The sequence below is a fragment of the Seriola aureovittata genome, chromosome 23, assembly GCF_021018895.1.
Source record: "Seriola aureovittata isolate HTS-2021-v1 ecotype China chromosome 23, ASM2101889v1, whole genome shotgun sequence".
Lineage (NCBI taxonomy): Eukaryota > Metazoa > Chordata > Actinopteri > Carangiformes > Carangidae > Seriola > Seriola aureovittata.
This window is the reverse complement of record NC_079386.1, coordinates 13,650,046-13,664,289: the sequence shown is the minus strand read 5'-3', so window position 1 is coordinate 13,664,289 and position 14,244 is coordinate 13,650,046. Positions and strand designations below refer to the sequence as shown.

The following is a 14,244-nucleotide window of genomic DNA, read 5'->3' as shown; positions in this document are numbered from 1 at the left end:
GTAACTTGCCCAACACTGCTGAAGAGGTCAGCTTTAACTTTATGTAAATGAGGCTGAAATTCGGCTGCAGTCTTCAGAGTGACTTCCTGAAACACTGACCATAAAGAAAAGAGGAAGGAAATACATGAAGCAGTTTTGTCTTTACCTGCCGTGGAAGAGAGCAGCATTATTGTAGTTCCTGGGATCCCTCTTTTGTATTTCTATTAAAATGCTCATGTAAAAGGTTGGAGAAAATCATAGCTACCTTATTTACTTACTTGAGCTAACTACCTTGTTTGTGTACCTAGCTTGTGAGCATTAGCGTCCCCTCAGTTTTGTGTAATTTGTTTTGCTTTCCAAATGAAACTTTGTGGTTTCAAGGGCAGCTGTGTTCTGTCACTGTTACACACGACAGCAGGGCACGGCCTCCTGGAGGCTCATCTTCACAGTGGGGTGTCCAGGTTTAGCACCATCATGCCTCACTGACCATATCTGGCAACCCCCGTCTGTAGCTGGAGCACAAGCGCCTGGCAGCTCGATAAGCAGGTTAGCTTTGTGCCCGTGCTGCCGGTGTTTATTTTCTTAAATTCCTGAAATAGTTCTGCAGTCAAAACAAGCTAATGAAGAAACCTGGTTAATCCGGCCATGCATGTGGGTAAATGTGTGAAATAGTGGGTATTTTTATGGTGCCGACTGTAGTGAAGAGTGATTTGGATTTATCACACAATATGCACTGTGATAATCCCTGATTTAAAAGCACACTTAGTTGATTTTACACAAGGTCGACAAAAAAAACCTTAACACCTCCACAATCTGATGCAATCCGGTTCAGCAGCCCTGCAATAAATTCTACCTTCGTGTACGTTACTGTGGTCAGTTTTTTGGTGTGAAAAGTGTGATGTTGACTCAAGTTTTTGATATAATTGATATGATAGAATTTGTGATTCTGGATTACATCATCTTGTTATAAATGTGTATGTTAAATAAAAGTGCACTATATAGTTTTTGTTTATATATCTTTTCCTCGTGTTGTGAAATCATACAGCTGTGTAATTTGTCGGATATATATTTGAAGTCATATCATGCATAATATGGACCTGTAAAATCAGATAACAAGGTGAAAAGGTACATTTTGACTTAAATGTCATCCGTCCTGTGTGGATGATGGAATTAGCTTTAAATGACTGAAGAAACTGCGACTTAGCAATTCCATGTACACAAACGTTTGAATTGATTATTTTTCCTGGGTATGTACAGTTTATATTCTGTGTTGTTTTAGTAACAAAGGGAAAGTCACAGTCTTTTCACCCATGCAATCAGTAAGACAATCAGAAGAAACAACTCAGCTCTGCACCAAGCTAAACCTCCTTGTTATATATTTAAACATTTCTATTGGAAGAGCCTTTCTACTTGACACTTCATTTGGCCTAATGATTCCCATTGCAACGATCAGCATACCTTTCTGGGCCTCTTGCCAGTGCCTCTAGATATGTAGACACATTTCTCTACCAACAAAAGCCAAATAAATAAAACAATTCTCACAACTGTGCAAAAAATGTTCAGTTTCAGTCTCCCAAATAATGAAGGCCTCCCTCTGCCCCCCAGATCTGGCACTGGAGCGAGCCATGTTCTCCTGCGTGCTCAGGCCTCTGAAGTCCCACCTTGAAAAAGCCCTGGTGGCGTTGCACAATCACGACGGCTCCAGTCAGTGTCTCACCCGGAACCTGCTCCGTCTGAAAGGGGACGTCGCCATGGAGCGGCTCGGCGTGCGGACGGGTGTCCCGGACGGCCGCGGGGTGGAGAGGATGAAGCAGAAGCTGATCCTGATGCAGCGGACGCACTCGCCAATCGACAAAGTGCTGCTGCTGCTGCAAGTGTGCAAGTGCGTCCACAAGGCCATGGGGTCCTTACATGGTGAGACCAAAGCACATTGTTATTTTCTGGGATTTTAAAGCGGTCCTTATTTGAAAACTACGCTCATTTCTCAGAGATGAGAGAAAAGACAAATGTCAAAAAAGTGTAAAATGATAGACTAGTCTAATACTTACACTGTCCTACTGTTATTTCCTCTGCAGGACAGGAAGTGAGCTGGGAGGACTTCCTGCCATCGTTGTCTTATGTAATTGTGGAGTGTAACCGGCCTCACATCCTGATAGAGGTGGAGTACATGATGGAGCTGCTGGAGCCCTCCTGGCTCGGAGGAGAGGGTACGATCTATATCAGTTTAATCAAACGTGCCAAACGTCCTTTTCAATGGTTAAATCGATCGGACAGATTGTGTTGTTCTTCTGTGGAACAGGGAGGATTACTGTGAGTACAGCAACGAGTGGAGGAGTGCCAGCATTTATACAGTTTTTCATAAAAAGCCAGGTCAGCAGGTAAATGAGCAGATGTGGATTTGAGTCACATGACTTGAACTCTATTCAGGCTCATGTCGTGACTTAAGCCTCAGCTGGACAAAAACAAAAAGACTTCCTCAACTTCAGTGTCACTTTAGTTCAGCCTTAGGACTGAGGAGCAAACAAACCTTATGTTTACATTTTAAAGTGGCTTTAAATTAAGCAGTTAAAGCTTTATAATTTGTTTAGAATTCCAAACCCAAATTTTCAGTCTTATCTTGCAGGCTGTTTATTTGAATAAATGATCATTTTGTGACATCAAAACAAGCTATAAACAGAAGCCTGACTTATTATCACCATAACAAGTTGTTATGGGAAACAGTAGCATATATCAGACACAATATTCACTGTCTCTTAGCTCTGTTTTTGGTCTCCACCATCTCCCGAGGGAAATGTCTGGCTCTTAAGTTGCTCAATGCGCTGCTATATTCTCCTGTCAGTTGTTAAACCTTGGCTGTGGTTTGGTGCTCAGCAGGTGTATAGTGGGTTTTTTCAGAGCTTCAGTTTTTGCTGAGAACAGCAGGTTGCTGTTGCTGTAAATGAGGTTGATATGAACGGCGAGGGTGAACCAGAACAGTGAAGTAACAGGCCATAAAAACCAAATCATAAACTGAAAGAAGCTAAAATGATCTGCACTGCAGTGTGTTGGGTGATGAATCTCTGTGGGGGGTGGGGGGGGGGTTCACAACAAGCAACCCTTTTTGTATTACACATTGTCATTTAGTCCACTGTGAACAAAGAAATATTGATTTCTTGAGTAAGTGACAAAGCAACCTGCGAGAAAGCGAGTAGAGTAGTGAAGTTTGATCAGTTAAGTCCATCATTAAAAGGCTACTCAGTGTAAGTGATTTAGTTTTTTCTTTTGCTCACAGGTGGGTACTACCTGACCAGTGTGTACGCCAGCCTGTGTCTGATCCAGAGCCTGGACAGGGAGCAGCCGTTCTCAGGCTGCCTGACACCGGAGGCCCAGGAGGCGCTGAAGGAGTGGAGCTGCAGACGGAGCCGGGAGGCCCAGAAACAAAAGGAGAGCCAGCAGAACCAGGTAGATACCAAATGCTGTGACTGTAGCAGTGCAGCACAGAAACACTGGGAGCGTTATGTCTGGGTTTGTATAGTATAGTATCGTATAGTGTCACACGCAGACGCCGTGTTTGAAGTGTAGACTGATGTGTGGACAGCAGGAACCTCTGCTTATTATGAAGGGAGATTTTCTCCAATGAACCATGTGAATGACACTCTACCGGCAAAACTGAACTTCTTGATGTCAGAGTTGCCGTTAGCGAAAACACCATATGTGTTTTGTAGTTGACTGCAGGTTTCATGTCTCTTATATCTCAGACAGAATCGGCCAAATTGTTTTTCCAAATACTTGCTCTAAGTTGATGTTTATTGTTGATTTAGATCCCTGTTTATCGTTACCTCGGCAATAAGTACTCATCCTGGGGTCCTGGGACCACCTTCAAAGTAACCTAAGCTAGGCAGATGCCACATAATGTAGAGGCCAATCTGTGATTTGGTAGGTAGGAAAATAAAAGATTCATAATATAGTGTCCAGGATTCAAATCTCTCACCTTCTGATGGACAATTTGAATCTAAAGCTCTGGTTTTCGCTGGTTAGTAACTAGTCAGGCCGTTATTCTTCAAAGATGAGATTCTCACTCAGATTTGAAAAGTCTTTTAACGTGTTTCCGGCTTTAGTGAATTTGTGTGCAGCTGACAACCTACCTGTTAGTCATCTGCCCTGATATCCTGGGCCTCAACTCCTGCTCTGTTTCAAACAGACTCTAAATATCATCGACATTTCACAGTTCCAAGTTCAAACACAGTTTAAATCCTATTTAATGTCTTTCAAATGGCACAGAAAACACAAACGGCAGCAAAAACAAGGAGATAATCCATCCAAAGAGGTGAGATGTGACATTGATTATACTGATTGTCCTCCATCTGTAACGATGTTTAGAGCAAGCAACAGTGACCCATATTTGATTCAAGGTTGGTCTCAGGTTCAGTTGTTGCTGCTTAGGAAGCTGAAGGCAGCACTTTTAATTTTCTAAAGGTCAAGCAGAGGGTGAAGATTTTCGGTCAAACATCGGGACATCCATCATAAATCAGACCACATGCCCGGGCTTCCCTCCTTTGCGTGCCAACACATTTCAAATTCATTTGAGGGGATTAGTTTTTAGACATTTTTAGAGGTAATCCGCTGATCTGGGGCTGCCGGCTTACGACGGGGCGTGCACTAATGCACACACACACACACACACACACACACACAGACACACACACACACACTTACTTTTACCTACACTCTCCTATTATCACTCTCCCGGCCCCAGATTGGTATAACAGTCCACCAGATGCCATGGAAGAAAGGCATTGTCATCCACAACGTTTCTGTCTCGTCACGTGGTGCCTCTCCTGGCTTCAAATAGCCGATCTAACTCACCCGGCAGCCAGATTTTCCACTGACACAGGCGGGGATCAGTGAGCCAAGTGCTATGAAGAAGTGGGCGGTCAGATAACATGAAATTTATTGAGCCGCATCTACCCATCGAAGCAGGCAAACACAATATGCACACGGACAGCGAGGAGCTCAGTGACTCTGTAAGTTTTGACGCTGGAAGACCTGTTGATTATAATTGCTGGTGTGTGTTTGCTTTTTTCTTTATTTTTTTTTATTTTTTTTTTCTTGAGTAAATTTGGCTGCTTGTGCATCTGTGTGTGAGAGTTGTGTGTGCAGATAGAGTTGGATGGGTGGTGTGTGTGTGTGTGTGTGTGTGTGTGTGTGTGTGTGTGGGGCAGAGAAGAGGATTCTCACTGGTTTCTCAAGATTGAATGTTTGGTAAAAGGATTATGTTCAGTATGTTTTCAGTGCAGTGTGTGTGTGTGTGTGTGTGTGTGTGAGTGTGAGTGTGTGTGTTTTGAAAGAGAGTTGTGAGGGCGTCTGTAGGTGGATGTATCTGACATTATATAATAGCTTAGGTACATCACAATTGCTGGTAAGTGTTTTAAGAGTGGCAATTGTTGAGACACTCGTTAGTTGTGTGGTTTTTAGTTTTTTCTTTTTTTTTTTTTGCTCTGTTGAAAATGTGGGAAAGTTTCTGTTTTGAAGTGCAGAGGGAAAACTTCACCACAACGCCGAGGTAGAGCTTAATGGATTATATTGTGTGAGTTTGGACGTGGACTTTACTCTAATGGATTAATTCTGGGAGTTTGTCAATGAAGCTGTTACATGCAGCAGAGAAAAGAGCAATTTCATGAGGATGATTTTTCATGTAAAGCTCTTGGACTTGCTGGTTGTATGTGTGGGAAGTAGAAGCTTTGTTGGAGAGAGAATTTCTTTTACGAACATCATTTTGACTCATTTATTGTAGTGGATTATCAGCTTGTGTGTTTGCACAGCTCTCACTCCTCCTCTGGCTCCATCTCTCTCTCTCCTCCCCCTCTTTTGCCCTCACTCCATAAGCCTCTTGACCTCTGTTTTGCATGAATACAATATATAGTCACTATTTTTTTTTTCTTTTTTATCTTTTCTCGCCCTTCCTCCCCTCCTCCCTCCCTCCCTCCCTCCCTCCAGAGGTGCGTTCGGATACTGTTCCAGGACGGGGAGAGGAGCGCCGTGCGGACGTTGCAGTGGAGAGCCGGGGAGACCAGCCAGGCCCTGGCTCAGCTGTGTGCCTCCACCTTCGGAGTGTCCGACCCGCAGCAATACACCCTGTACTGGCGCAGCGGCGGCGAGATGAGGGCCCTGCCGCCTCAGGCTCAGCCCCAGGACCTGGCCAGCCACAGCGAGGGAGGCCCCTCGCTCTCCTACCTGAGGACCGACCACGACTTCAGCAAGATGCGGCGGCTCACCAGAGGTGGCGCCGTGGACCTGAGCGAGTCGGTGTGTGAGGAGTGAGTGGGAGGGATAGAGGAAGGAGGGAGGAGGAGGAGGAGGATGAGGAGGAGGAGATGGTTGGTCGCTCTCGCTTTCTCTCTTTCTCTCTCTCTTGTTCTGTCTCTTTCTCTCCGGCGGTGTGTTGTGTCTCGTCGTGGGTCAGGACTTGTTGTGAAAAACTACAGCCCTTCTCCAGACCAGGAGCAGACCTGAAATGGTAAACTCTTCCTTAAATGGACCAACATGCAGAGCAGAGCAGGACCAACATAGGGACTGTTGCCAAAAGTTGTACTATGTACCACTCAGTGTGGCTGCTAGTGTAAAGGAGTGTACTATTTGTGACATGGAAAAATGTGTAATAAATGGATTTGGTTGTTATGTGAAACATGAACCCACAGTATATACTGTGAAGGGATTACATCATTAAAACGTGAGGACGCTCAAATCCAAAGACAAATTCTGTGAGACTACTGTTGCCTGGAAACAAAATCACTTCCTGTACGCACACAAGAAGGCAAATTGTCCACCGTGGTGATGTAACCCTTTCCCTGTATACTTCTGGGCACAATCTAAAAGACACTTGGATGTTTTATTACTTCACTTTTATGTGTAAAAGTCTGCAGATCTTTGGATGGAACCACATTGTTAAAGGGTTTGGGGATACAAACCTGTCTGTGCCCCCCTGCGAAAAGAGTTTCACTAAAAGGTGAGATGTGTTTATCGCCAAGACCAAACCTCAATACCAAAGTGACAAAAACAGAAAAAGAGAGGCCCTTTTGTGATGCAACAGTTTACTTTGAAAGAAATCAGGTTTACAAGCTCGAAGGAAGCTTTAAATCAGCTATTTATTTTTAGAATCACCCACAGAGTCAATTGTATTTTTACGTTTTTGAGAAACAGTGCAGGCTCTCCTCCTTGCTCGCGTATTCTATTAAGTGTTTTTGGCAGGTGCAGTAATAGGCGAGTAGGAGGGAAGTGATAGAAAAGCATCAGCTTGCTGTTTTTAAACCATGTGAGAATTAAAGAAAAAAACAAAAGAACATCACATCGACACACCAAGACAACCTGCAACAGTTTTACTGAATGACTTGCGAATGTAATCTTTTTTCTGGTTCAGAGTTTAATCCTCTCAGAACTGCATTCACATCATGTTTCAAATCACCGCTTTTGAGTTCTTCTGTTTCTCTTGGCCGCACTATTCAATAACACTGCGTTACAACCCGGACTGAGAGGACGGTCCGACCAATAAACCAGGACCTCGCGGTGACTGGTAGAATGTAAATGTAAAAGTCACCAGCTTCTGGTGGCTCCTGCTGCAAGTCATCACTTTCAACTGACTGTTCAACTCAGTGTCATTATCAATTATCATATTGTGTATTTAAAACTAACTTTTAATTGTTCAATTTGTTGGGTAGATATCGAACCTAAGTATGGATTTTCAACATATCTGGAGTTTTTAAATCAGCTGAGGAGGTTCATTTTCCAGAACTATGATGTGTTTTGAGCATTATTGCATGCTTTTTCATTTGCCGTGAAGGTTTCTGCGAATGTGGTGTATGTGTGCGTGAAGCATGTGTTCATTGTGAGAGCTCACTATTTCTTTTCAATGTAAACTCACATTACTGTATTTTGTCAGGTAATTCAGTATCGCAATAAAAAAAATTGCAATATCTGTTCACAGTGTTGTTACATGCAGTGTGCACTGAAGTGGGATTGTTTGTTGTCGTATGATGTCTTAAACAAACTCAACCAGCAGAGGGAAGCAAATACTAACACCACCAGTTGACACCTTGCTGTTACAACACATAAATACCTTAAACTTTATTATATTATTATATATTATTCTATTAGCCCATGAAAGACAGAACTACACACTTTTTGCACATGGTTTAATTAGTGTGTATGATGGAATTCATTTAGGAGCATCTTAGAAAGATGGCAGCTTAAAAAAATTAAACATTTGTCTAATAAAATATTTAAACAAATATTTTCAAAATGCAAAAAAAAACATTTTATCCTGATAGCCGGAATCAGAAAAATATCAATTACAGAGACTAATGCTTTGTTTCTAGTATCTATTTTGGCAGGTTAATCTTTATTTTTCATTTTAAACCTTTCACATTTTCTATGTCAGTGGTGTTTTCAAGCCTAAACTAACATTATTCTAATTAGTTCCAGTATCAGTTTACATCAAGAAAGTCCAAGGCAATGTGAGGTTAGATTCACTCCAAAAGTCCTGTATCATTGGCTGTAACTCATGATTTAGATTGTGGTTGGCCATTTAAGACAATTTCACCGAAATATTATAATTTTCTCAGTCTTGTGGGTCTGGTATGAGGTTGAATCAAGACCCAATTAAAGTGTCAAAAATGTCTCAAACTGCCAGTGTCCTTGTGCTATATCTGCTCAGTGAGAACTGGCTGCTGTGATGCACCACCATCATCTACAGGATCACCAATATTTTACCGTCAGCTGTTTGAGTTGTGACAAACATATGAATAAATTCATGAGACTTTATACTGAACAAGATTTTATTGGACATTTTGATATGGTATTACTGTGATAAAAATGGGTCTTGATTCAACTTCACTGTAACAGGGATTATTTTTAATATTACTTAACTTGCAATTAATTGAACCATTGTTTTGTCCATAAATATCAGAAAATTACAGTGTTATAAAACAGAAAAAACACCCGATCCACACATTTGAGAAGCTGGAACCAGAAAATACTTTTTGCATTTTTCTTGATCTACGACTAAAATAATGAATCAATTAATCCAGCACATGTGGCTGTGAGAAGTGAGGAGTTGATATAAAAAACGGAAAATATTTGGGTGATAAAAAGATTTTTTCTTTTTTCATCTGACTCCACCTCCCAGTTTCTGCAGCACCCCGAGGCCTTTCTCTTGGTACTCCGCTCTACTCAGCCAAAAGGAGTCCTTGTCCTTCATGATGTTGGCCAGCACGGCACCACCCAGGAACACCATATGTTTACGTCTGGGAGGGTCCTCGATGCGAATCTTAAACTTCTACACAGGTGATGAGAAAAGAGGGGAGATGCCATTAAAACACAGAGCACTAAATGTATATCCATTACCTATATTATGCTTTTTATGATCTGTGTTTTTGTCTGCGATAGAGCTACAGACAAAACTACTATCAACAATTTAAACTCCAGCTGTGTCCCCCACTGCACTGTCCTCCGGCGGAGCAGGATACTATGAATATTCAAGTTCTTACTGATAGTTTCTGAGTGTCTCCATCCAGCACGCTCTCCAAGTAGAGCTGCTTGATCTCTCTCTCCAGTCTGGATGGAAGGCCGGGATACATGGTGCTCCCTCCTGACAGAACAATGTGCTTATAGAAGTCTGACCTGCACACAAAAACAGATGGCAGATGGGTAAAATGATGACTGAGTGTTTTGAACGTGTATCTTCTATCAGATAAAAATAATTTTTTATAGTTGTACAGATTCATAAAAAAAAAACAGCAGTGATGAGACTCAGACCTGAGGTCAATGTCTGCAGCCTGGATGGTGTTAAACAGCAGCTCGGCCACTCCCGCTCCCTCCACGTTGATGAGGTGAGGCTGGAAGAGGGCTTCAGGGGCCCCGAACCTCTCTCCACCCACATTCACCTGTCGGCCGTCAGGGAGCTGCACCAGAGAAACAAGACTGTTGGCTTTGGAGCCATTTCTGATCCTAAACAGACACAGTTCTTCGCCATATATTTTACATGTCATTGTATCAAACTCTTGAGCCAGTGCTGTGATATACTTGGACCCATGGGTGAAATGAACATACTGTATTTTGACAGTGCTCTCCAACCTGACTAGATTTAAATGGTCACAAGTTCACTAAAGGGATAGACAAGATTTGATACACAAACTTCTCTAAAAGTGAAACAATGTGAGAAGGAAAAATCACTATTTGGTTGAACCAGTCACAACTCACGTCCACACTGAGGTTATAACCTCTTATAAGGACTCGCAAGGAAACTTTAGCTTGATTTTATCGAGTCACAAGCCAAACAGGTTGGGTGGCACAGCATTAAGAAAATTCACTTAGCGCTAATTAAGATCATAAATGTAATTTATTAAATTTCAAGTGAATAATTTTATTCGTTACATAATTTTTCTAATTATTCTGATGGCATACGTGTTTTTTTTTGTTTGTTTTTTGTATTTCAGTCTGCCTAAATGTATTTTGTGATAAAGCCACTAGGGGCACCAAACTCAAAAAAATTTCAAATTGTACCCTTAATTAAATTCAGAGAATAGTTTCCTGCTTCCACCTGTTTCCAGTCCCTATGATAAGTGAGTTGTACCTGATGCTGCTAGCTTGTTAGCTTAGCATACAGACATGAGCTTGATATTGATCTTCTCATTAAATCTCATTAGAAAACAAGACAGCGAACAGAGCATATCCCAAAAATGAACTAATGCTAATCCTTGAACAAAATGCTTTCCTGGGTTTTTTGTCCTTCAACGTACAGTGAACGACTCCACCAGGTAGGTGGTCTCCGTGGCCAGCCGCTGCTCCTGATCGATGTTGTATCCCACGTAGCAGAGCTTCTCCTTCAGCATACGCACGGTCTCAAAGTCGGCTGAGTGGTTGAAGGCGTAACCGCGGAGCAGCAGGAGCTGGTGGTGAAGGTGAAGGTGGATAAAAAAAAAAAAGGTGATTTGTTAAATCAGGTATAAAAAAAATTGTTTTGTTATTTTTCTTATATCCGTGTTTACTGACAGATGCACGTACCAGGATATTTTTCTCAGTTTGTCCCATTTTTCCTCATTTCTTCATGTACAATGTTAAGACCAGACAGTACATCTGAAACTCTGCCGACTCACCTTGATGAGGTAGCGTGTGATGTCACGTCCAGCGATGTCCAGCCTGCGTGTGAGGTGGGGTAATGAAAAGCCCTCGTACACTGGACAGATGTGGGTGACACCATCCCCTGAGTCAACCACCACACCGGTAAGCAAACCTGTAACACCCAAATGAAACACTTCAGTAATAAATGAACCCATCATTAATCAGCAGGATGCAGACAGTACATAGGGGTTTCCTTAGAGCAGGAAAGAGAAGTTAGAAGTTTGGTTTCTTGTGCCATTACAAATTGCTGAACACTTCAAGATAAAAAGTTAAAATTTACAAAAATCTTGAATCCATTAATTGATCATTCGCCACTTAATTTAAAAGCTGATGCTATTTCCTTACCCTGAGCATACAGAGTGAGCACCGCCTGAATCGCCACATAGATGCCGTGGAACTGGTACTTCTCAAACATGACCTCTGCGATCTTTTCCCGGTTCTTGGTGGGGTTCATGGGTGGTTCAGTCAGCAGGATCTTGGAAAGGTAAGGATAATAAACGGCTGTGTGAAGGCGTTATGTTTATGATGCAGAGTATTTCTCCAGGTATGGGCATTAAAGTTTATATTTTCAGTTCTTACAGATAACATGATTTTAGTATTTCATGGATTTTGTTTTGTTACTTCATACTATATATATATCTATATATATAGATATATAATATACTGAGCTTTATTTTGAAAGGTTGAAACTGTGTGTTTCTTGCAAACCACCGTAGCAGAACAGACATTTTACAAAGGAACTCCTTCAACCTTTCTCTTCTACATCCACCACACAGCACCTGCCCGGCGGTTTTATACCTTGCATTCTGATGGGTCGATGTTCAGGCGGTCGGCACCGAAGGTGTAGTCCCACAGGTGGAGCATGTCGTCCCAACAGCGCACCATACCGTTCTCCATGGGGTAGGACACCTCCAGCATGGAGCGACACTCGCTGGCCTCGTCCCCCACCATCAGGTCCTGGGTAAAAAGAAGTTCAGCCATTTTAGAAGTGGACTGTGCGTTCAATTAGGAATCTGTGGGTTTATCTTGGTATAAATAGAATAGAGTAGCATTTCTTTTTTCTAATGGAAAGTGGGAGGACATTTAGCATGAAACTGTCCTGTTTTTGCGTCGCTTTGCTCAGTTGCTGATAGATACAATGAATATAACAAAGTTAAGATACAATAAATAACACATTATCATAAAACATATTCAAGGGGCTGGGTATCATTTCATTGCTGGCGCCATATGATACCTTAATTTTGGTACAGATACTAAAATGATGCTGTAGTTTGAGGAATGTATAGCCTACATGTTCATTACTGTCCTAATACAAGAAGCCTTACAAGAACTTTATCTAAACGATATAGTCTGAAAGTTGTTGCATATACACTTGAATCTAACCTCACCTTTATCTCAATGTTGCCCACTTTGGTGCTCGATCGTATGATTGGTCGACCCACCATGGCAGGGAAGATGTGGTCAGGGAAGTTGGATCCAGCAAAGCCACACTTCACAAACTGGGGAGGGATGTGAGAAAGAGACAAAGTGATTGTTTTTATGTGTCAATAAAGTTCTAATTTTTTTTAATGTTAACTGAAACTGAAAGTTTGTTTCTATAGCCCTGAATTGATGATGCACATTAATTGTACTCTTAGTGCACTAAGTCTTATGTATGCATAATTTCCATCCATTAATCAGTGCCATTTGGTTTAATCCAGTGCTCGGCTTAATCTGCATCCAGGAAACTGACTTAGAGTGTATTATTATAATGCTTTTAACAGATTGTCTTTTATTTATCTGACAATGCAATTGCAGTTTCATAACATCTTTAAGACCATATAGAATCATTCATTTAGCATGCATTTGGTAAATAATTACGGTGTTACCTTGCCTTTTAATGGCATGCAACTCACTGCAGACTGGTTCTCTCCCTGTCATGACTACACCGAATAATGTACTGTCTCAACTTGTCTTTGTGACCATAGACACATTCCTTAGCCTGCAGGGATGAAATACATTCCTAGTGGAGGCAAAAAATAGGCTACAGCCACTTTCTGACTGCAGGTAGCATTCAAATCACACCTCATACTCCTCTCAGATATCAACATTTAAATGCTACAGTACAGTATTAAAGAGCCACTCTTGAGGTTTTAGCACTTCAAATCTCTCTTCCTGCTTTTCATCCAATTGTTGCTCAGTTCAAAGCATTACAACCATTTATGGCTGTGTGTGCACATCAGAGGTAGGGTGACAAGTCCAGACAGATGTGGATGTGGAATCAGGCTCTAGTATGCACACAGATTCACACCCTGGACTTTTTGTTAGCCTCTAAATGAAGCATACTTGCAACAATCGTTTTAAAATAAAACACTGAAATTTAACACACTTCTTGTAGGTTTGCATGAAAAGCTGTCAAAAAAAATTGGTTTACTCAACATACAATTAGAATTCAATACAATATACTAGAATAGAATAAAGACCATGTATAACTGATACTGGTAATACTCTGTAAGACTCCTATATGATACATTATTGATATTTTGGACTTACCCCTGTCCCATTGTCACAGACCACCACTTTCCTTCCCTGGCTGTCCATCCTCACACAAATGCTATAAACAGCTCAAGATACTCCCTCCTGTCAGGACAGGGGTCCAACTAACAAGTGACAAATTCAAGATTTCTACACATGAATTTAGTAATGACAACAACTGACAGGTAAGCAGAAGTCTTCCTGCTACTCCTTCAAGCGTGGGCGGGATTACTGAAAGTGAGGACGCCCATTATTTGTGGTCTCTGTGCCTGAGGAAGACAAGCACTACACTACTGAACTGAACTGAAACTGAAATGCTCACAGATCATTTTTTAAGTTGACATTTGGTCCATTTATTACTCACATGTCCCTATTCTGGAGACACGTTTCTCTACTTATAGTGCAGACCATATAGACTTTTCTTATTTATATATAGCCTATGCAATAATTTTTTTGTTTTCTTTCAAGTTTTGTCACAGTTATTTCTGCATTTTGTATTTAAAAACTTTTTCCATAAAAAAAAATAGAAGTAATACCAGCATTTTCACAGCAGCAGTTGTAAAATGTTGTTTTACTCAATAACATTAAAAAAGTAAA

At 41.4% G+C, this 14,244-nt stretch overlaps 2 protein-coding genes and 1 long non-coding RNA gene across 5 annotated transcripts in view; 2 read left to right on the top strand and 1 right to left on the bottom strand.

Annotated features, from left to right (window-relative positions):
• The window catches only part of rin1b (Ras and Rab interactor 1b), a 27,455-nt gene extending 19,525 nt beyond the window's left edge, over positions 1–7,930 (top strand). Inside the window, exons 9-12 of the mRNA XM_056369194.1 lie at positions 1,585–1,893; positions 2,055–2,186; positions 3,251–3,420; positions 5,956–7,930. Coding sequence (XP_056225169.1) covers positions 1,585–1,893; positions 2,055–2,186; positions 3,251–3,420; positions 5,956–6,279 — 935 coding nt within the window. The 3' untranslated portion in view covers positions 6,280–7,930. The remainder of the gene's footprint in view (positions 1–1,584; positions 1,894–2,054; positions 2,187–3,250; positions 3,421–5,955) is intronic.
• Positions 7,644–14,105, bottom strand: zgc:101810 (uncharacterized protein LOC493612 homolog). Its single transcript, XM_056369195.1, has 9 exons — positions 13,666–14,105; positions 12,522–12,632; positions 11,932–12,090; positions 11,479–11,608; positions 11,109–11,245; positions 10,752–10,901; positions 9,769–9,914; positions 9,501–9,633; positions 7,644–9,289 (listed from the first exon to the last, which is right to left on the bottom strand). The coding sequence occupies exons 1-9, from the start codon at positions 13,711–13,713 to the stop codon at positions 9,119–9,121; spliced, it is 1,185 nt and encodes a 394-aa protein (XP_056225170.1). The 5' UTR covers positions 13,714–14,105; the 3' UTR covers positions 7,644–9,118.
• Positions 10,512–12,045, top strand: LOC130164452 (uncharacterized). Of its 3 annotated transcripts, none has more exons than XR_008826611.1 (5): positions 10,512–10,574; positions 10,754–10,938; positions 11,080–11,235; positions 11,492–11,617; positions 11,910–12,045. It is a non-coding gene; the product is annotated as an uncharacterized LOC130164452 (long non-coding RNA). The 3 variants fall into 3 exon arrangements; XR_008826609.1 differs by having other exon boundaries at positions 11,075–11,235; XR_008826610.1 differs by having other exon boundaries at positions 11,075–11,235; positions 11,485–11,617.
• Positions 14,106–14,244: the final 139 nt, after the last annotated feature.

Coding starts and splice junctions, on each gene's coding strand:
- zgc:101810 (XM_056369195.1), bottom strand. CDS start 13,713: ATGGACAGCCAGGGAAGGAAAGTGGTGGTCTGTGACAATGGGACAGGG. Junction 9,915..10,751: donor ACCTGGTGGAGTCGTTCACT/GTACGTTGAAGG, acceptor TCTCTGGTGCAG/CTCCCTGACGGCCGACAGGT. Junction 9,290..9,500: donor GAGACACTCAGAAACTATCA/GTAAGAACTTGA, acceptor TCACCTGTGTAG/AAGTTTAAGATTCGCATCGA.